At 37.2% G+C, this 22,330-nt stretch overlaps 1 protein-coding gene across 3 annotated transcripts in view; it reads left to right on the forward strand.

The window, feature by feature from the left end:
• The first annotated feature begins 774 nt into the window (after positions 1 to 774).
• DCUN1D5 (defective in cullin neddylation 1 domain containing 5) overlaps positions 775 to 22,330 on the forward strand; it is a 28,505-nt gene continuing 6,949 nt past the window's right edge. The window contains exons 1-4 of one of the 3 annotated variants that reach the window (XM_081541774.1): positions 775 to 1,181; positions 3,257 to 3,348; positions 8,809 to 8,879; positions 9,290 to 9,381. In XM_081541774.1, the coding sequence (XP_081397900.1) occupies positions 1,096 to 1,181; positions 3,257 to 3,348; positions 8,809 to 8,879; positions 9,290 to 9,381 (341 nt within the window). In that variant the 5' untranslated portion in view covers positions 775 to 1,095. The remainder of the gene's footprint in view (positions 1,182 to 3,256; positions 3,349 to 8,808; positions 8,880 to 9,289; positions 9,382 to 22,330) is intronic. The other 2 variants (XM_081541775.1, XM_081541776.1) reach the window with 2 other exon arrangements.

The following is a 22,330-nucleotide window of genomic DNA, read 5'->3' on the forward strand; positions in this document are numbered from 1 at the left end:
TGATTGATCTGTTTTTTAAATATCTTTTACAATTTCCTTCTCTCTCCCTCTAATACTTTGTTGTTGAACCTGTCATTTTCTTGTACATCTTCTGATAGTCTAGATTTTGCTGATCACACTGAATTTTAACATGTTTCTCTGTCCTCTACTTACAAGTGGTATTTCTTTATAGAAACTTGATTTTGTTCAAATTTGGGTTCAAAAATAACGTTCTCTTGGTTCTAGTGACAAAGAACTTAACTGCATAAACAAAGCAGTGAGATTTATTTGCTTAAGTATCTGAAAATTCTAGGGCATAGGTCAGACTCATATCATAAAATGTCTTCTTGGTTTTTCTTTCTGCTTGATTCAGACCTCTTCTGAGTTTTGGCTTCATTGTCCACCTCCTCTCAGGTTCAAGTCCATAGGAAATAAAGTTGCTTCTTGATGCTTCAGTTTCAGGTCTTTGGCACTGACTGGCCTGCGTAGAATCACATGTCCATTCTGAACCAATTAATGGCACTCTGCAGAGTATTAGTGGTTTCCTAAGACATTTTTGCGGGGATTACCATCAGCATTAAGGCAGGATGGCAGCTTCGTGAGAAAAGTAGGGATAGCTTTGACAACTAAAGGCGGTCAACGGGTCAGCAACCGCCAACTTCTCCACTGGAGGCGACCTCACAGACTAACCCCGTCAGGTCGAAAGGAGCCCGGGCCCCCCGGAGCCACGCCCCTCCCGGAGCCACGCCCCTCCCGGCGTCCGTCTCTGAGCTGGCGTCATTTCCGGCCTCGGGCGATCCGCATCCGGGTCAGGCTGCACCTCTGGCTGTCCGAGTGTGTGACTGGCCGCGGTCCCGTGCCGTCCGCCTTCTCTCGCCGGTGTGATCCGCCGAAGTGCCTGCAGGCGGGGAGCCCCCGCGGCCTTGCGCTGAGAAGGACGGGCAGGGGCCCTGGGGGCGAGCGGCAGCCGGGCTGCGCCGCTCGGGGGCGGGCTGGCGACTCTGCTCCTTCGCTCGCTGCTGTCTCTGGGAAGCGGGAGCCAGCCCTGAGGAGTCCTCAGCGGGCAGCGACCCCCTTCCCCGGCTCGCCTGCCCGCCCCGCCGGGGAGGGCGGAAGATGCCGGTAAAGAAGAAGAGAAAATCTCCTGGGGTGGCAGCGGCAGCGGCGGAAGACGGAGGCCTCAAAAAGTGTAAAATCTCCAGGTACCGCCGCCCCCTGCCCTTCAGTCTTTTCTTTTTGCTGCAGGACCAGCAGAGGACGCGGCCGGCCGGGCCTCGGGCCGGGGAGAGGCGAGCCCCCTCTGATAAACCGGGGTGGCAGGCGCCGGACCGCGTGAGTCTGTGCCGGGCTCCACCTCGTGTGGAGTTGTGTGCTCAGGCGCCGCCGAGGGACTCCGAGAGTCGCTTCTCGTCCGAGTCTGCGTGCGGGGAGGATGGGGGAGACGAGTACCCCCCGTTTCCTAAGCCTCCCCCTTCCTCACTCCAGACCTGGCAGTGTACAGATCCGTGCAGGGGTCGCTTCTAGAATTTCTCTGTAGAGTGTGAAGAAAGGAGAGCGCGAGGAATTTCGTCCTGACTGCTGCTTTGGGAGTCATAGAAAGAGAAGCTCCTCGTGCTGGAATTGGCCTCCAGATTTAGTATCTGGAGTGATCTAACCCGGACCGTCCCAGCGGGAGCCCCATTTTCTGGAAACCCGGTGCCTCCACCTGCCAAATTAAGTGCCTGGCTATAGTGCCTCCATAGCCAAGTCGCTATGTGCAAAGTTGAAAAGGCCCTGCATGCGTTTTGTTGTTTAGCCATCAGGATGCTGTTAGCTCTCAACATAAATATTAATAATTTGAGAGCTATTGTACTCTGCATCTTCTTGGAGAAAAAGAAGGCAAGGCAGGGTTGTAGTTGTGTAGCTCTCTGGTTCCGTTGTAGCTTGTCATTAAGGCATTACAGCAACACTGTATGCTGCAAAAAATCATTGCAATTTACGTGTGAGAAGTGCGTTTTTAAAATCTCCTTATTGGATGTCTTGACTGTCCTACTGGTTGGCACTTAATGTAAGAACTTCAGATGCTACCATTTAAAGTAGCCAGCATTATTAAGAGGAGATAATGGTAGAGCTCTCCTTAAAGAGAAATCTGCTTAAAATGTAAGGTAGGTGACCTCTTTAGTCTGCTTCATCTTTTTTTGTAATTGGTTGGATTTTTCCTCTTATTACTGTGATTGGCGGAAGAGCCCGAGGGTGTTTGACTATTACTGTGAAAGATACTGCTGTTTACTTATACCTCTTAATAACTCATACTAGAATTTGACATATGCTCCACTAGCTCATAGTTGTATGAAGCATGCAAATTAGATTTCTTTTACTTTTAACTTGTAGCCATCTTAAATGTATAACGTGTTAAAATTATTTAAATTAAGCACATTAAAATGGCTGAGCTGTTAGTATTCTTAGCACTCAGGTGATACTTTGCTCTATCAACTTAAAATTTTAATTTGGCACCCTTATTTTATATTACAGTTTTCAGAAACTATTACATAGTTACAGAAGTTATAGCGTTCCTGTCACTGTGGTAGTACAACTGAGCTCCTTGAGAAAAGTTTCTCTGTTTATTAAATCTTAGAGGCCACTTACGAACTTTCTAAATTTTAATTATTTTATGAAAAAGATAGATCCTGGGATTAAACTGCTTTGGCCCAATTATTTGAACTGGTATGATCTATTAGAGTTTTTTTTTTTTTCTTTTTAATCTGTGGAATCTAATTATACCTCTAAGTCCTATATTATCTTTTATCTTTAAAATGTTTGTTTAAGCTTGGTAGATGGTAAACAAACAACTCCTAATATATAATATTCTGAAATATTAATTCACTGTGTATCAAAATATACTTTGTAAGGTTCATTTTCAAATTATACACATATAGAATTTCTATGCAAATCAGCAGAATCACTGTAAAGATTTATATTTTTCCAACTACCCGTGCTGCATTGAGACCATTAGGTTGAACTTCTGTGTGGTCTTTTGAAATCTGGGAGCAATAATTTTAGTGATATTTTTGGTATTTGATAGTGAGCAAAGTAGCATTTGGGCTTTGTTAGCCAGAAATTTTTATGTATAGATTACTGTTTCAAATTGCATATATTTAACAATTCCAGTTTTTCCCTATAACACCAACTGTTAAAAAAAAAAAACTTTGGTTTGAATTGAAGTAGTTCATATTGAACTTAGCTTTTCACTAAAAGTTGAGACTTGATAAAATTCTTAGGCATTTGTGTGTTTTCTAAGCTATTGCAGATCCCAACCCCCTGCTAGACTAATAAGTGGAGAGGAACATTTTTCAAGCAAGAAGTGCCTGGCTTGGTTTTATGAGTATGCAGGTAATGAAATTAATATAAGAAGATATCAGTCACATGCTTTAAAACTTTTTTTTTTTTTTGGTTCATTCATTTAACAAATATTTATTGCAGGCCTGCTGTGTGTTAGTGCTGTCTGCTGAGATCAGGGTCAAGATTGAGGATTATGGTTAGGCTAAAAATCTGGTGCCCTTTCAGGCTGATATTTTCTTAAATATGTACTTCAGTATATGTTTAGTGGGTAGAGTGAAACTCATTTACTGTTAGTAAAATTTGTAAATGGATTCATTATTGGTTTTTTTCCATTGGCTACAGTAGAGTTGGTATTCTGGAAAACATTTTATACTTTATATGGTTCTTATTTTTCTTTTCAGTTTTTTTTGAAGTTTTTCTGAACCATAAGCTTGTATTTTCTGAAACTTTTTTTGGTGAAACTTTTGGGAAGACATAGTAAAAGATTTAAAACTCATATATCATTCCATGACAGTTTTACCCTTTAATACAGTTATTTACTTAGCCAGTCACTTCCACTGGAGATGCAATAATAAGAAAGTAAGCAGACTGATGTTAGTATAGTATTCTATATGCTATTAATATATTAGGAAGATGCACTGTGAGAGTTCATAGGAGGGAGTGTATAAACCCAACCTTGAAAGTGTCAGTGAAAATTTCTTGAAGAAGCTAGTTTAACCTGCACTAAATCCTGTAGGTGATGAATGAAAAAACTCTAGGTCTAGGATGAGACTGTAGTTCAGAGGTAAAAGTCAAAGCCTGGGATGAGGCCAGAGTTAAGTATATGAAAAAGAAACTTGTTTTCCATGTATTATTAACTTCTTCATAGCAGTTAAAGGGGAGATTAATTCATATTAAATTTTATACATTTTTTCCCATAGAACCATTAGAATGAGTTAGTTCTTTTTGGAATTATTGATTTTAAATCTGTCCTCCACCCCCAACTGTTTCCTTCTTTTACCTGCCTTCCTGCTTGGGTTTTTTTGGGGTTTTTTTCCCCCTTTTATCTATCATCCTCAGAGTGTCTGTTTAGAATAAAACACTGTATATGCAGTATTGTCTTATATTTAGTGATAATAAGGCTTAGATCTCAAAGGAACTTTGAACTTAAGATTTAGTTTCAGGTTATGTATGGAAAAAAAGACTATTTTGAGGGACAGTAGCTTCACTGTTTCAGATTCCTCTGAGCAATCTCAACAATATAATTTAAAAATTGTTTAGTAACAGAACAGATTCTTTCTAGACCAGAAAAGCTGCTATTACTGGCATCCCAAGACAGCCACTAACCCAAATTAAATAGAGGGAATTCATTTTCTTTTGACCTCCATTTGAAATGTTGACCTAGTATTCAAAATGCTAGTTTTACTGGTATGCATGGTAAGATATAGAATCAAAGGCTGGTCATCTTATTTCACCTATAAAGGGTACTAGATACATAAAATTAATTAGTCTTTTTTTTTTTTTTTTCTTTCATGCTCGATTGTTTTATTTCTCATAGGGACTTTCCTGGGTATCGTAGGATTAGATTTAGTTAGCCATTTACTTTCTATGCCAACATTTTTTAATAGCCAGCTAACTAATTGCTATCTTTATTCTTTATTATCTAATTTTTTCCTGTGACCATTCTGCTAAGTAGGTGGTGTTATTCTTGTTTTATAGATGAGAAACAGGCTTAGATCAAGTAATTTGCCCAAGGTCATACAATGACAAGAGCCTGGATTCAAACCCCGATCATTCTGACCATGTAGCCTATGCTTAACTGCTACTATCTTGTTTTAAAATTTGTACGCGGCAGCCAGTTTTCCTTTTCCAAAAAAATATTAGTAAGTATACTTGAGGTTAACTTGCTTTCTGTCGTTCATCGAATGATGCATATTTATGGAGCACTTGTATCCATGTGTCAGGCACTGTGCTAAGGGCTGGGAATATAGTGGTGAACAAGTCAGACAAGATCCCTGCCCTTGGGGGACTTGCCTTCTAGTGGGGAAGACACAGTAAATAAGCAAGATAATTACAGATTGTGGAGGATTATAAAAGTAATGTGGTGTGATGCAGGGATGGAAAGTAGAAAGTTGCAATGGACTTTCAAATAAGGTGAGTAGGGAAGGCCTCTCTGGAGATTGCTTCAGTCAGAGACCTAAACAGTGAGGAGGTGCTAGTTGTTTGTCAGATGGAGTAACTGAGATGTCCTTGTTTAAAATGGACAATAATTGTGCCTTCTGAGATAAAACATGTAAAGAAAACACTTAGTACTGTACCTGGTATGTAGTTAGAACCCAGTAAATGTGAGCTATTATTAAAAGAGTAATAGTATTGCAGCCTCAGATTTACTGGTTGTATGTTTTTGCAATACTGTTCCAAAAAATTAACAGTGTAGCTCCTATGTAGCTTATGTTTAAGGTGCTGTGTCATGCTTTGAGCAGATTTTTTTTTTCCCTCTGAGCATTTGCTCTGGCTGGCATTGTTTTAGACCCTGCAGATATAGCTGGGAACTATATGGTTATTACGGAGAAGGCAATGGCACCCCACTCCAGTACTCTTTTGCCTGGAGAATCCCATGGACGGAGGAGCCTGGCAGGCTTCAGTCCATGGGGTCGCTAAGGGTCGGACACGACTGAGCGACTTCACTTTCACTTTTCCCTTTCACGCACTGGAAAAGGAAATGGCAACCCACTCCAGTATTCTTGCCTGGAGAATCCCAGGGACGGCGGAGCCTGGTGGGCTGCCGTCTATGGGGTCGCACAGAGTCGGACACGACTGAAGCGACTTAGCAGCAGCAGCAGCATATGGTTATTAAACCATCAGAAAATTGATTTTTTTCTTTTAAATTTTAAAAACGTTTCCTGGAGGAGGAAATGTCAACCCACTCCAGTATTATTGCCTGGAAAATCCCATGAACAGAGAAGCCCAGCGGGCTGCAGTCCATGGGGTCCCAAAAGAGTCCGACACGATTGAGCGAAACAACAGCAACAAAATGTTTTACCACAAATCTTGTTAATAAGATATTGTAGGTCATAAGTGATGTGTGAAAAGCCTGACAGTTTTTCCCTTTCATAAGACCTCTCATTTTGAGTGATACTTGCACTGGCAGGGATTCAGGTATATATGAGGCCTGTTGTTGAAGAAAGGTGTAGGAAGTGAAAAGGCATTTTCAAGTCTTATAAAGAATCAAAAAAAGGGGGATATAATTGCTTAGTCCTAGTACAGTAACCAGCTGGTAGAGTGAACTAAATCATTTTCATAGCTTCTTAAGTTGAGTAGAAACCCATTTAGTGCCTGAAATAGTTAAATTCTACTCCAGAGGTTTTACCCTGGAAGTAGTTTTATTGGAAGAGTTTGTTTGAAGAAGTATAATTGATGTTGTGTGATCTGGGGAAAAGAACATTAGTATAGACTTTGTTTTAGATTTAGATTGTTGTTGTTTGTTTTGTGAAAGTCACTTGATATTTACAAGAAGGTCTTATATGTATCTTATATATCTTTATATAATACAATTTAACTTGATTCTTATCAAATTTTAATCAGTAGTCTCCCATTTTCTAGAGAGGCTAGTTTTTATGACAGTGACTGATATTTCTTGATATGACTCTTCAGCTTTCTCTTGTAATTACTAGTGATGGCAGTGTGGAGGCCAAGTTTGCTTTCTTGCTGCATTAGAAAAGTTTAAAATATATTTCAATCATGACTTAAGAAAAAAACCTTGTTTTCTTCCATTCAATTTTTTTATCTGGTTTTTATTTTCATCCAAACTACATATAAGGATGCACATTCGGTTATTTTTTTTAACACCTTAATTATGTATGTGTGCTTTTAAAATTACATAATTAACACATTTTCATAAAAAAGCCTCCAAATGTATATTAGGAAGTGAAAGTTTCCTATAATTACCACCCCTTAACCTTTTAACATTTCACTGCATAAAAAAGTACAATACTTATTTAGACCAAAGAGTTTTTAAAATATTTGGTTTCAGATCATGTGTTAACATCATTTTAGCAGTCTGGACCTCATCTGAGACAATAAAAGCTTAACTGGTCCCATACTGGGTGGTTACATTTTTCTATTAAGAAAAACCATAGAACATTGGCTTCATGTTGTGCTTGTGAACTAATGATGGTGATATAAAATGCCACCTGAGCAGCCTTGGTCTAGTCTGACATATAAGCTGGAGTATTTTTAGTCCTTAAGAAAGGAAAACAAGTTTCTCTTAGCTACTTTAATATTTGAAGACTGTGTTTTCTTTCAGAAACCGGGTGTGGTAAACATATTTCTGTCATATCTAGTTTTAAATTTTATTTTACCTTTTAAATTGAGGTATATCATTATATTAATTTTAGGTATACAGCATAATGATATGTTTTTATCACAAAATGATTACCACCTGTCACTACACATGGCTACAAATTTTGTTTTCTTGTGATAAGAACTTTTAAGAATTTACTCTCTTAGCTACTTTCAAATACACAAAATAGTATTGTTAACAGTATAGTCATCCTGCTCTGTGTTACATCCTCAGGACTTTCTAAGTTGGAAGTTTGTACCTTTTGACCACCTTCACTTATTTTGCCCACCCCTGCCTCTGGCAACCACCAATCACTTCTCTGTGTTTGACTGGTTTCGGTAGATTCCTTCTACAAGTGAGCTCACGTTATATTTCCCTTTCTCTGACTTGTTTCACTTAGCAAAATGCCCTTGAGGTTCATCCATGTTGTCACAAATCTGTTTTACTCTTATCAAGTCAAAAGATAACATAAAAAATAGGAGAACTGATGTACTGACTTATGTTTAGTATTACTGAGGGAAAAAAATAGGAAAAATGTCCTTAATTTTTGAACTAATGATAGACATAACTAATTGAGGGATTAAGCATTTATTTCTACATTAAGATTACATAATATTCATGCTTTACTAGGAAAATATCTCATTCTGGAATCTCAATGTAGCCGTTTCCTTATATCATTATTGTTGTATCTTAAAAGTATTAAATTTTATATGGATATATTTCAGAAGGTTAACGAATGACCATCTGTGTTAGTAAGAAACAGATGCTCGCCTCTGTTGACTGTCTTGAGTTGTGGGTTGGTGCTGGCACCTTCTAGTAGAATAAGCAGCTCAGACCTTCTTGTGCTTCTTTACACTGATGCATTGTCAAAAATTTTCTTTCAGAGGAAGCTCTCAGTAAATGTATTTTTAAGGATAGATTCAAGTGAGTGTACAACCTAGTGATTGTCATCAATGTTTGTTTTTCTGTCCTTAATTATATTTTATAATGTGTTCAAAGAGGGTTTCAAAGTTAAAAAAATTTAATCTGTAACAAATATTCATACTTTATCAAAAGTATGTCAAAATTCAAAGTCAGTTATTCACAAAAAAATGTTATATATTCATAAATTCCTTTAACACGGTGGCTTCTGTTTTATGTTGATACAAAGTTATAACAATAAAATATATAAATTATTTTTGTCTTTGAAGGTCCTGATGAAGTTGTAGGGCCAGAAGGAATGGAAAAATTTTGTGAAGACATTGGTGTTGAACCTGAAAATGTATGTTTTATTTTTAAGTAGAATGGAATGCAAGTGGGGTATAGCATATTCATAAATTGCTAAAAATTGGAACATTTTAATTTTATAAGAAGATTTTGTTTCTTCATGAATATTGTAGATTTTCATTTAGGTTTTTTTAAGTGAATTTAACTTGGGCATGTATTATCTTTCTTGATACAAATGTCTTTTGTAATAGAGTAAGAGAGATTCTACCTTCAGAAACTGTTAGACTTTTTTGCTTTTAAGAAATTGGCCCATCTAAATTTCTTTACAGTTAATAATTCCAGAGACTGTACTCTTTAATAGTTGAAGGATGGAAATAGTTGTATAAAATGCTCTCCATGATAAATATAGACGTGATAATCTCTGTGCTGACTTCTCCCCTATCCTTTATGTTCTGTTCTTTCCAGATTATTATGTTAGTTTTAGCGTGGAAATTGGAGGCTGAAAGCATGGGATTTTTTACCAAGGAAGAATGGTTAAAGGGGATGTCTTCATTACAGTAAGAAATTTTTTTAAAAAACAAATTTGATGGCCTATTTGAAAATCTTAATTGATATTTTGTGCTTCGTAATTTCAGGAGTAAGGCTTCACCGTAAACTAGATTAATCTATAACAATCAGTTTAGGATTGAAAAAAATTATATTACTGTCTTTGGCAAATGAACAGTTACTCCATTTTTCATATTTTCTAAGAAAGAATCTTTAAGAACAGTTCTTTTAAAACCCACCTATTCTCCGGATGCATGAATTAGAGCTTTATGATAGAAGTTATTTACTCATGGAATGTTTGAGCAATAAGGGACTTCCTTCTCAGAATATAGAATTCTACTACGTGAGTAGTTTGTTGTTTGGCAGTTCTGAGCTCTAGGGCCTCCTCTCTCTTCAGTTTTATACTTAACTTAAAAAAGAAATTTGAAGTGAGTTGCATGACAGTTTTAAAGAATAAAAGTAGAAATATTGTTTGGCATTAATAAATAAGTGTGCAACATTTAGCTATTTTATAGTTGTATACTTTCAGATTGTATGCTGCCTTTGAATGCTTTTATAAGTTACAAAATTGCTTCTTTATAAAAATAATTTGATTTTGTCTTTCCAGAGTAAAGTGTGCTTAGTTTCAATTGGTAATTGTGTGTTAATTTTATATTATGTCATATTCCTAATGTTCATCCAGGAAGTAATTAATAATCAACATTTAAAATAGAACAAGCATAAATTTGTAATATTTTTGGAGCCCCAAACTGGAGGTTAATTAGTTTCCTGTTGTATGTTTTATTAACACGCTTAACTGTTCTTTACTCCTTGTTTGCCTATCCTTAACTTTCAGAATACCTGTTTTTTCCAGTGTATTTGTTCATATGAAACTTAAATATTTTTGAATTTTCAGTGTCTGATGTTTTCTAACTCTCCTTTTAAACCAGCATTAACATTTAGATGTTTTATGTGTGGATATACACACACACACATAAAGAAAAGAGAACTCAAAGTCACTCTCTCACTTTATTTATAGATGAGATGAGGAGCCTGAATTTCAGAGAGGGGAAGAAAACTTCTGCCAAAGGTTACATAGTTCCTATGTAACTAAGAATCGCAGAGCTAGAATTTTAGTTTCCTGATTACCAGTCTACCATACTGTACTTCCTATTGTGTCATGCCTTTGTGTTTTCTTTTGTTAGCTCTCTTTATGTAATAGAAGGCCATTATTAACTTTTAAAATCACGGTGTTTATAACCAAGACCACAAATTCTGCCATTCATTTCTAGGTGTCATAACACGCCAGATTAAAATAATGTTGCTTCTGAAATTCTTTGAGCTGTTTCCCACCATTTAATTAATTGTTTACAGAAAGATAAAATATACAGGAGTATGCAAAGAATATAAATAATTTGATACAGCTCAGTCTGTTCTATTAAAACCTGTATTGGTTGTCACATAGCTCGTTATTTGTGAGACCTTTTATTTGTCATTAAGTTGCTTTTTGTACTCTTTCTGCTTCTGCTTTTGTCCTGCTACTGCTGCTACTGCTGTCACCTCAGTCGTGTCCGACTCTGTGCGACCCCATAGATGGCAGCCCACCAGGCTCCGCCGTCCCTGGGAATCTCCAGGCAAGAACACTGGAGTGGGTTGCCATTTCCTTCTCCAACTTTTTTCAGTATCTCAGCTAACAAGTGTTTTCATATTTTTAAACCAAAAGTTTCTAATTGCTTTTGAATAACTTGATATCATATAAGGAGCCTCTGTATAACAGACATATAAAAAAATGTTTCTAGTATTTACTCTTGAATAATCAGCAGCATATGGCTTTAGGTATAGGCTAGAAAAATTGATGAACCCATGAACATGTTGATTATTAGCAAATCTTTCCAGTAGGAAGTTCACAGGCTTTACATAATAAAAGCAATATTTAGCACTTAAAATTGACCCAGAGGTTTTTGTTTCACTCATGGCACCCCACTCCAGTACTCTTGCCTGGAAAATCCCATGGATGGAGGAGCCTGGTAGGCCACAGTCCATGGGGTCGCTAAGAGTCGGACACGACTGAGTGACTTCACTTTCACTTTTCCCTTTCATGCACTGGAGAAGGAAATGGCAACCCACTCCAGTATTCTTGCCTGGAGAATCCCAGGGACGGCGGAGCCCGGTGGGCTGCCATGGGGTTGCACAGAGTCGGACACGACTGAAGCGACTTAGCAACAGCAGCAGCAGCATGTGTTATCCCCTGCCCGTTTGCCTAAAACTCTATAGTGTGGAGCCTTGAAGTTACTAAAATTAGGCAAGCATTCTTGACTGGGAAAATAGTTTTTTTCCTCTGATGATCTAGATTGCTAGGTGTACATGTACAAAGTATTTTTTCTTAGTTGGCTAAGTCTTATTATCCCCTGAATTATCTTTTAAGGAACTTGTATAAAATAGTTTACAGAGTAAATCAAGAGAGACAGAGCTGTTAGTTTTCTAAAAAAATGTATAGGTGTCTAGTATACTTGGTTTTATATAATTATAAAGTATAAAATTTCACAGACTTGGTTCTTTTTATAGTTTTTTTATATTTTTAGGATTTAATTTAACCTGAACATAGTTATTTGATGATTCCTGAATCACTTTAATGTAGTTATCAGCTGTTGCAAATTAATTAATTTTAACCCTTAGAAAACTTGAGTAGAGCTCTACTCAAGAATAGAGACAGTCTGGTCGTTAAGAAATGGATTATGGTCAAGGATAGTAGCATATCATAATCACAGTTAATTAAAATCTGTGATTGTGTAATACTTAACTGTTTTAAGAATACTTTTTTTGAAAACATTTTTTTATTTTAAAGCTGTTATTCATACAGACTTTCCGTAACTGAATTGTCGTTTTCTTTTGTGTGAAAGAATTTATGGGTATGAATTTGTACATAATTGGAGTAGAATGGTCATTTTGTAAGTTTTGGGGATGTGATTGCCATATCCTTTCCAGATATTTGGCTCTATTTTGTTTTCATTGTTGTTTATTAATAGTCAAATTTCCCTTCAAGTCAGATTAATTTAATAGATGTTTACCCTTATTTTATCTAAGATACCGTGCCACTTACTGGTGATCACAGTGAGGCATGGGACACAGCTTTTACCCCTTAGTTACATTCTATCAGGGCAGGGAAAGTGTTACAATACTGTAAACATAAATCCCCAGTGGCTCAGCGATGAAAAATGTGCCTGCAATGCAGGAGATGGGCACTCCATCCCTGGGTCAGAAAGGCCCCCTGGAGAAAGAAGTGGTAACTCATTCCAATATTCTTGCCTGGGAAACCCCATGGGCCGAGGAACCTGGTGGGCTACAGTCCACGGGGTCTCTGAAGAGTCGGATACGACTAAGAGACAAACCATAGATCCATGTGGATGGGACAAGTGCTGAGTAAAAGTAACAAATACTGTGAAAGCACAGCTGCTAAGGGGCTTAATTTCCGCTGAGTAGAAAGGCATGTCTTTGCTATAGGTGTGGCATTTGAACTAGACCTTGAAGAACGATTAGGATTTTGATGGTTCAGGATATAGGAAAATGTTTCAAGAGAAAACTGTGAGCAGAGCCTTGAGAAGGAAAAACATGTGTCTAGTTTGCTGGAATCAAAAGAAATTGACAGCAGTTTTAAACTCCAGATAGTTGAGATAATGGCTGCATTATACAGGACTTTGACTAATATGTTGAGAGAGTTTAAACCATATGTTTTAACTTGGGAAGCCACCAGGTTTTTGAGCACAGGAATCATCCAAGATTTGGGGGATGATTTCAATAGTTTTTTCTTTTTTTAAAAAAATGTTTTAAGGTCATAGACTCTTGAAAATCTTAGGAAAACTGAACCTTATCCCTATTAAAATGCACATATGTTGCTACACACAAAATGTTGCATATGGATCTTCTTCCTCGCATCTATAGAGGCAAGATTCCAAGGATACTTGAAAATTTTATTCTGCCATACTTACTGGAGCAATGGACTTTTCTCATATGTACCAGCTGAAAGTTTGTTGTTAGAGCAAAGATGAATTACCATGCTGTTAGAGAAAATTGTGGGCATAGATCTTTGAAAAGAGTATACTTGATTATGATAATGAAAAAAGAGGGGAAAGAATAGCATCTGACTAGAACGGTAGTACACTAAGCTGTCTTCCAGTAGACTACAAATTATATCCCTTCTGGTCTCCATACTGAGCCCTGTACTTTGAAGAGTAAAGGCTTGACGGACTTCACTTTCTTAAAGGAGAGAGGAATGGGGAACACTTATATAATTTTTGGGGGTGAGAGTAGAAGAGATGAGTAGATTGTATGCTATACTGTGTGTGGCGTATGATTTATCATTCACTTAGCATCTGGGGCCCAAGTGCAATTATCATTGGTGTGGTTCTTCCCCTTTGCTCTCCTGCAGAGTCATCATGACTGTTTCAGAGTGTCCCCTCTCCACATTTCCAAATGCCTCCAGAGGTGGATTATTTGTATTGTTGTGGTCAGTAGATCTGATTCAGAGAATGTTCTAAATCCATAACTTTGTGAATAAAATTCTTCCTATTATAACATCAGTGTGTCACAGCATTCTTATTGGAACTTGAAGATAAAGGAAGAGAACCTCACTTAGATCTAAATGAAAATTTTTTCTCACTTTAAAGGTCATTAATGAAGCAGAAATTCAAGTCTCTCTTGTTAATAGAATGTTTAACAATATTCAGGAAATTAATCCCCAAGCCTTTATGTTGAAATTTAAACCCATTTCTATTCATTCCAACAGCAGTGGCTTTGAAGATTGTTAGCGTACTGTGCCAGTGCTCCTTGAAAACTATAGTTTTATATGATATTCAAAAATGTCTATATTCTTAACTTTCCATGCTGTACTACTTATAGTTCGTGTTTCTTTTTAGTTCAGAAGAAATATTCTTTCTACACTTGCTGAGTTAAGAGGTATCAATATTATTAACTCCTGTGAGTCTATTTTGGAGCTAGATTAAATATCAGAATTGTGTGTTAATAACAGCTTGGGCATGTTTACAGGGTTGCTGGGTTCAGTCATGGCGTTTATGATGTTCGTGATAAATGTGGAAGTTTGTGTTCTAATTTTTTTCACCCTTCTCTAAGAAGAAACATTAATTGTCATTTCTATTAAATTCTTTCTCTACTGAAGATGTAGGTAAGCCATTAGGAATGATAGTTTCTAGAGAGCCACCATGTGAAAGTGATTTTTAAGCCATTTAACTCAGCCTATCAAGCTAAGAATTGTGTTATACATTTAATACATGATTCTCTTTAGTAATCTTATGGCTGTCTCATTGTTTTTGTGGTTTTAAAATGAGAAACAGACTGGAAAAGATTAAGTAACTTGCATAAAGCCACATGGCTAGAAGTGGAGAAATCGGAATTTCAATTCTCTGTTTGAGTTGAAACTTGGTTCTTTATCTCTGTATTATTGAGGTCTCATCCTAAGTAATATTGTTACTTTGTGTACCTCCCTGGAGAAGAAAATGGCAACCCATTCCAGTGTTCTTACCTGGAAATTGCATGGACAGAGGATCCTGGTGGGCTGCCTACTGTCCATGGGGTCAGAGAGTTGGACATGACCGAGCGACTGAGCACACACAACTATGGAATGTAAAATATTTGGAAAGGATTGTAATCTTTAGATAATCACTTACACACTTAACAATTCTGTTTGAACTATAGTTTTCCACTAACCTTTTCCCAGATGGGAATTTTGAAACCTTTTGTAATATATCTACCTTGTGTTTTATTTTTAATATTCATACCTTTATTTAACAGACAGTTTTGGAATGCGTCTATATGCCAGGCCTCATGTTAAAACCATGAGGACGATTTTTGAATTCTGGTGGTATTGAGAGAAAAAGCTTTTGAAGTAGGGAGGTATCCTTTAACTTGTTTTCCCTCCTGAATCTCAAGTCTTGTTAAGATTTTGTGTGAAAATGTGAGTCACATCATTAAAAAAAATGCGAAAAGCATTGCTTGAAGAAGCTCTAAAGATTTAGAAAACGAGGCCCCTACTTAAAGGTGGGTCCTGATGGGAAAGGGAGAACCTGTGACTAGTCACTTCTAGTACTAGGACCTTCGGAACATTCTCAGTTGACAACTCTGGAGATACTGAAGTTTTGAGATGTCCCAGTTTTCAAACACTATTTTAATAGCATGTAATCTGAGAATTTGTTTCTTTTGCATATTCTCCTGGTAGAAGTTAACTGCATTTTCAGCTTTCATTAAAACTTTTTCATATAATGAAGAATGTCTTTACTGGTAGAAGTCATTTATTGAAATAGTAAATAATAAATTTCCCATAAATGGTAAGAATAAATTTTTCTTGTTTCTTCTTGAAACATTTTGTGTACTTATTCATATGTAAGGAAATCGGCCCCAGACAAATTAGATGATTAACTTATCCAAACTTTGATTTCCATTTCTGGCAGTTGCAGCATCCTAAATATGCAAGCAAATCATTTCCCATATTATACACTTAAATGTTGTTTAAAATATAAAACATCTTTTAAAAAACATACTTGTACTTGACTATAGAAAAATCAGAGGCCAAAAATTATGAGAGATGGTAATTCCGTAGGGCTCTATGGAGCTAGCTAGCATTTACCCTGAGGATACCTGCCTGTTCTTAGTCATCTGGGTTAACCTTTTATGCCCATTGGGAACTGTAGACAAATTGCAGTGAGAATCAGATTAAAACCTCACACATTTAGTTATTGATGCCAAATCTATCCGATAGATGGAGACTTGATTGCTTGGGCATGGTGATATGGCAGTTGGAGACAAAGGGCTTCTAGTTGAGAGAATTCCTAACTAAAAGTGCTTTTTAGGGAGTTCCCTGTTGGTTAGGATTTCGAGACTTTCACTTTCATGGCTCTGGCTGGGTTCATTCGCTGGTTGGGAACTGAGATCCTGCAAGCTGAGAGGCATTGTCAAAAAAGGGCTTTTTGCCATGAGGATGTAGACACAATCCAAAAATGCATTTTAGTATTGTCTCAGGTAATTAGGACTCCCACGTGTTTAGTGGAAGCAGTTCTTCCGTACAGGAAAGCATTTTAAACAGAAGCCTCAATTTCTTCAGAGAAAAGTTTAGTGATCATTAACAATCAGAAATCACTCAATAAGTTGGGAAACATCTTAAACTTCAAAATAAGGCTCTTTAAGCCTAGTATTTTGAATTACTACAATCTCAGTATAAAATAACTACATTTAATGTGTATTAATAAAAGAATTGTCTCAGATGTCTCAGATGATCAGATTTCAGATAATTAAATTTCTAAAAGTGAAATATATAAAAGATTTAAAACTCAGTAAAACTGCAAAGGAGATGGGTGTGAATAAAATGGTGACCTACCGTATCTGAGGAAAATAGAAAAAAGCTAAGAGCGATAGTCGGAGAAGGCAATGGCACCCCACTCCAGTACTCTTGCCTGGATGATCCCATGGACAGAGGAGCCTAGTGGGCTGCAGTCCATGGAGTCACACTGAGTCGGACCTGACTGAGCAACTTAGAAGCAGCAGCAGCAGCAAGAGCCATAGTGGATCAATTTTTTTTAACTGCAAGTTTTGAGTGTGTGTTTTGTATTCTAGATTTAAGTCCTTCATTGAATATGTGGTTTGAAAATATTTTCTCTGTGTCTGTAGCTTGTGTTTTTATTCTCTTACAAGGACTTACACAGAGTAAAAGTTTTAAATTTTAATAATGTCCGGTTTATTAGTTTTTTCTTTCTTATGTGTTTTTAGTGTCAAGTCTAAGAATTCTTTGCCTAGCCATAGATCCTGAGGATTTTTCCTAATTTTTTTTCCTAGAAGTTTCATATTTTAACGTTTTATTTTAAATCAGTAATGCATTTTGAATTGATTGCCATCAAAGGTATGAGACTTGATTTTTGGTTTCTTTATCTGTGGATGTCCCTTTGCACCACTGCCATTTGGTGCAGAAACTTTCTGCTATTGAATTGCTTTTACCTTCATCAGAAAGCACCTGGACTCACTTGTGTGGTCTGTTCTGGGTTCCCTGTTCTGTTTTGTTGATCTTCCGCGACCACACAGTCTGCATTGCTGTAACTGTGTACTCAGGCTTGAAATCAGGTAGCCTGATTCATCTTTTCTCAAATGTTTTTTTAGCTACTACAGTTTCTTTTAACCTCCTTTTTCTTTCTTGGTCACACTGTGTGGCGTGTGGAATCTTAGTTCCCTGGCCAGAGTGAAACCTATGCTGGGAATGGAGTCTTAACCCCTGGATCAGCAGGGATGTCCTGCAACTACAGTCTCTTTGCTTTCCCCAAAATTTTAGAATAATCTTACATATTTACAAAAAATCTTTCTGAGATTCTTGTTAAAGTGCATGTGAATTTGAGAATTGACATCTTGACTCTTCCAAGATAGATAGTCTTCATTTACTTAGGTGCTTGGTTTCTTTCATCATTTCTTTGTAAAACATGGACGTCCTGTACATGTATTGTAAGAATTAAACCTAAATATTTCATCTTTATTTTGCTCACTATAAATATTGTATGTTTAATTTTAGCATCCATATGTTCATTATTAATATATAGAAATAGAATTGATTTTTGTATGTCCTGTATCCTGTGACCTTGCTGAATATACTTATTCTAAGATTTGTTTTGTGTGTGTTGTTTGGGTTTTCCACATGGACAGTTGTGTCATATGATTATGACACAAAATAGGGGCAGTTTTATGTCTTTCTGGTCTGTACATCTTTTATTTCCTTTCCTTGACATATTGCATCGACTAGAATGTCTGCTGCTGTGTTGAGTAAGTGTGGTGACCGTGGACATCCTATTTTGGTTCCCCATGTTAGAGATAAAGGTATCAGTTTTTCACCATTAAGTACTGTTACTGGTAGGTTGTTGGTAGGTTTTTCCTTTTTTTTTATCAAGTTGAGGAAGTTCTCTGTTTCTATTTTTTGTGGGTTTTAAGGTGAGTAGATATTAAATACTTTAAATCCACTTTTTCTGCATTAAATCATATAGTCATGTGGCTTCTCTGTTTTTAGCCCACTAATGTGTTATGTTGATTTTTTTGTGAATACTGAATCAGTCTTGCATACTTGGAATAAATCCCACTTGATCATGGTATATAATTATTTTTATATATTGCTTAATTTCTGTTTGCAAATATTTTGTTACGGATTCATGAGGGATATTGGTCTGTAACTTTATTTTCATTTTCTTATTTATTGAGTTATAATTGACATAAAATGTTATATTAGCTTCAGATGTAAAACATAAGGATTCAATATTTGTATATATTACAAAATTAAGGGCTTCCCAGGTAGCTCAGTGGGTAAAGAATCCATCTGCTATGCAGGAGACACAGGTGACATGGGTTTGATCGCTGCAATACTATCACCATAGTAAGTCATTAACATCCATCAGTATATATAGCTGTAAGTTTTTTTTCCTTGTGATGATTTTTTTTTAATTGTTTTTGATTTTAGTGTAAAGGTGATACTGGCTTTATAAAATAAATTGGAAAGTTTTTGCTTATACTTTATTTTTTGAAGGAGGTTGTAGAATTGATCTTCAAAGATGGTGAAATTCTCCAGTAAAACCACCTGAACCTGTATATTTCTTTTATAGATGTTTCTAACTTTTGAATTCAGTTTATTTAGTAGTTTAATAGTTCCATAATTCAAATATTGGTTCATGTCACCTGTTGTTTTTTGGCTATGTTGGGTCTCTGTTGTGGTGCGTGGGGGCTTCTCTTGTTGCAGAGCATGAGCTAAGTTGCCCTGCAGCATGTGGGATCTTAGTTTCCTCACCAGGGATCAAACCCACCTCCTCTACATTGGAAAGTGAATTCTTTTAAAAAAATAAATTTTTTTTTATTAGTCTATTCATTCATCCATCTAGGGCAGTGCTGGGTCTTCGCTGTTGCCGGGGCTTCTCTCTCGTGCGAGGCGCAGGGGCTGCTCTCTGGTTGTGGTGTGTGGGCCTCTCATCGCAGTGGCGTCTCTCACGTAGAGCCCAGGCAGGTGCGGCTCCTGGGCTCAGTAGTTGCGGCTTCCAGGCTCTAGAATTGTGGCACTTGGGCTTAGTTGCTCTGAGGCATGTGGGATCTTCCCGGATCAGGGCTCGAGCCCAGGTCTCCTGCGCTGACCTGGATGCTTGACCTCTGAGCCAGCAGGGAAGCCCTGGAGACCACCAGGGAGATTCTGAGTCTGCTGCTTCTTACGTTATCAAAGTCATATCCTTTTGATATCTGCAGGTCTAATGATACACTTTGTTTCATTCCTGATACTGATAATTATTTACTTTTCCTACTTGCCATAGGTTTATTCTGGTCTTTTTCAATAATCTAAGCTCCTATATTTGGAATCTAGATAAGATTTCAAAGGCAGGAGCTTAGATTGTTGATTGAGACTTGTTTTCTTCTTTAATGTTTGTATTTATATTTAGTGCTATAAATTTCCCTCTTAGCACTGTTTTGTATCTCAAAAAAATTTGATACATTTTTTCATTTTCATTCAATTCAGTATATTTTTTGGTTTCCATTCCCATGGACTATTTAGGAATTGGCTGTTTAATTTCTAAGTTTTACTTTCTAGTTTGGTTTCGTTGTGGTCAAAGAACATATTCTGTGTGATTTCAATTATTTTATATCTGTCAAGATTTGTTTAATGGTTTAGGATTGAAAAGAAGTATTTTGTTGCCATTGAGTAGAACGTTGTTTTCATGTCCATTGGATCCTGTTGATTGTTGGTGTTGAATTCTGCACGTTTCCTGATGTTCTGTGTTGTTCTGTCAGTTGCTGAGACAGAGAGAGAGATTGAAATCTAACTGTGATTGTGAATTTGTTTATTTCTCCTTATATTTTGCAGCTCTCGTCTGCTGCACACATTTGGGATTGTTCCGTCTTCTTGGTGGATTGACCGTTTGTCATTATGTAATATTCTTCTCTATTTTGATAAATTCTTTGCTCTGAAGTCTGCATTAGCTGATACTAGTTTAGCCACCTCTCATTTCTTTTAGTTGTTTGTACAGTATATCGTTTTCTATTCTTTTCCTTTCAACCCTCCTATATTGTTATATTTAAAGTCACTTTCTTCTAACAGCGTAGAGTTTAGGGTGTTTGTTGTTGTTCCACTCTGTCAGTCTCTAATCTTATAATTGTTATATTTAAAACACTTATATTTGATGTAATTACTGATGTATTAGGGCTTGTCTGCCCTGTATTTTACAATTCAAAAATTGTAGTTCTTCTTTTATATGTTTCTTTCCTTAGACTTTCAATTTATTTGCTGATAGTTTCTATCTTTTCATTTGTTTTAATTTCTTCTTGATTGCTTACTAAGCATTTTTATAACTGCTTTAAAATCTGAGTCGAATAATTCTAAACGTCTTTATCATTTCAGTGTTTGCATCTATTGATTGCCCTTTTGCTTTCTGTTTGAGATCTTGGTTCTTGCTATGGCAGGCAATTTTTTTTTTTTTAAATTGAAACCTGGAAGATTGGAGTATTATTATGTTAGGGAAGTCTGGATCTTATTTGAGGCTTCTATTTCAGCTAGCTTCCTCTAATACCACTTGGGCAGGAGAGTTGAGGGCTTTTGCCTCAGTTTCAGGTACCCATAGAAAGTGAAGTTCCTCTCTCTGCATCCCTGGTCCTCTGGGGAGGAAAGTCCTCATTACTGTCAGCAGCAGTGACAGGCCTCCGCGGATACTTTGTCTCCATTGACACTGCTGGTGTTCCTGGGTAAAGGAGAAAGCCTTGACTCGAAATCCTCCTCTGACACTCCCCAGAGTGGAGGAGGAGTGTCTGCTTTTTGGTGCCTGCTGGGAGTTCATGTGCCCCTTGCAGTTTCTGCTGACACTGCAGAATTTGAGAGGGCAGCCTGCTTATATCCTAGTGTTTTGCTTGTTGTTTAGTCCCTGAGTCGTGTCTGACTCTTTTGTGACCCCATGGACTGTAGCCTGCCAAGCTGTCTGTCCATGGGATTCTCCAGGCAAGGATACTGGAGTGGGGTGCCATTTCCTTCTCCAGGGGATCTTCCCAATTCAGGGATCCAACCCTAGTCTCCTGCGTTGGCAGGAGAATTCTTGACCACTGATCCCCAAAGCATCCCCATATCCTGGTGAGGGTGGACCGTTCAGTTCCCTATGCAGCCTTTGCTGGCATTGGTGGGGGTTGAGCCAGTTTTCTCTTTGGTGTTTGACTGGAGAAGAGTGGGTTTTTTTGGTTTTTTTTCCTTAATGATTTCTGTCTTGCCAGATTGCTTACTTTTGGCTAGAGGGGGAGAGCAGGCTTTTGTATGTTTGTTTATCTTTTGTCTGCCCTCGTTGGCATTTCTGTTTTGCTGACTCCTTCAGCTCCAAGCTGAGATAGAATGAGGCAAGAGAAAAACCCAAGGATCATGCTACTGGATCGTTTCTCAGATTCTTTCAGAGTCTTTTTATGTTTGTTTTGTATATAATGTATAGGGCTTTTAATTGAATTAACAGGAGAGACGTGAAACAACACTTCATCTTAGAAGCAGGTTGTTTTTCTTATTTTTTCTTAAAGCAAACTTTCATCCTTCCTTCCCCATCGCATTCTGCTGCCTCTTTGCTCTGCTCTATTTTAGAAACAGATTCTTTGAAAGTAATTGTCTAGGCTTGTTTTCTCTAGTTTCTCCTCATTCGCTCTTTTAAACCTATTCTAGCAAGAGTTTTATCCTTGGGGCTCCTCTGAAATCACTCTTGTAAAGGCCTTCTTTACAAGTGAATAATCAAAGCAGTTAATACTTACAAAGCTTTGGGTGAAGCTAAAATTGTACTTAAGAGGGAAGTCTGTAGCATTAAATATTATATTAAAAGGGGGGGGAGTGTAAAACCAAATGAACTGGTATCTAAGAAAAGGATTAACCCAAAGAAACAAGGAAGAAAGGAGATAAAAAGTGTCCAAACCCTGGTAAAATAGAAAAAAGATAGTTAAGAGAATTAAGAA

This window comes from Giraffa tippelskirchi, chromosome 11 (assembly GCF_054371585.1).
Source record: "Giraffa tippelskirchi isolate mGirTip1 chromosome 11, T2T-mGirTip1v1.2.pri, whole genome shotgun sequence".
In the NCBI taxonomy this organism is placed as follows: domain Eukaryota; kingdom Metazoa; phylum Chordata; class Mammalia; order Artiodactyla; family Giraffidae; genus Giraffa; species Giraffa tippelskirchi.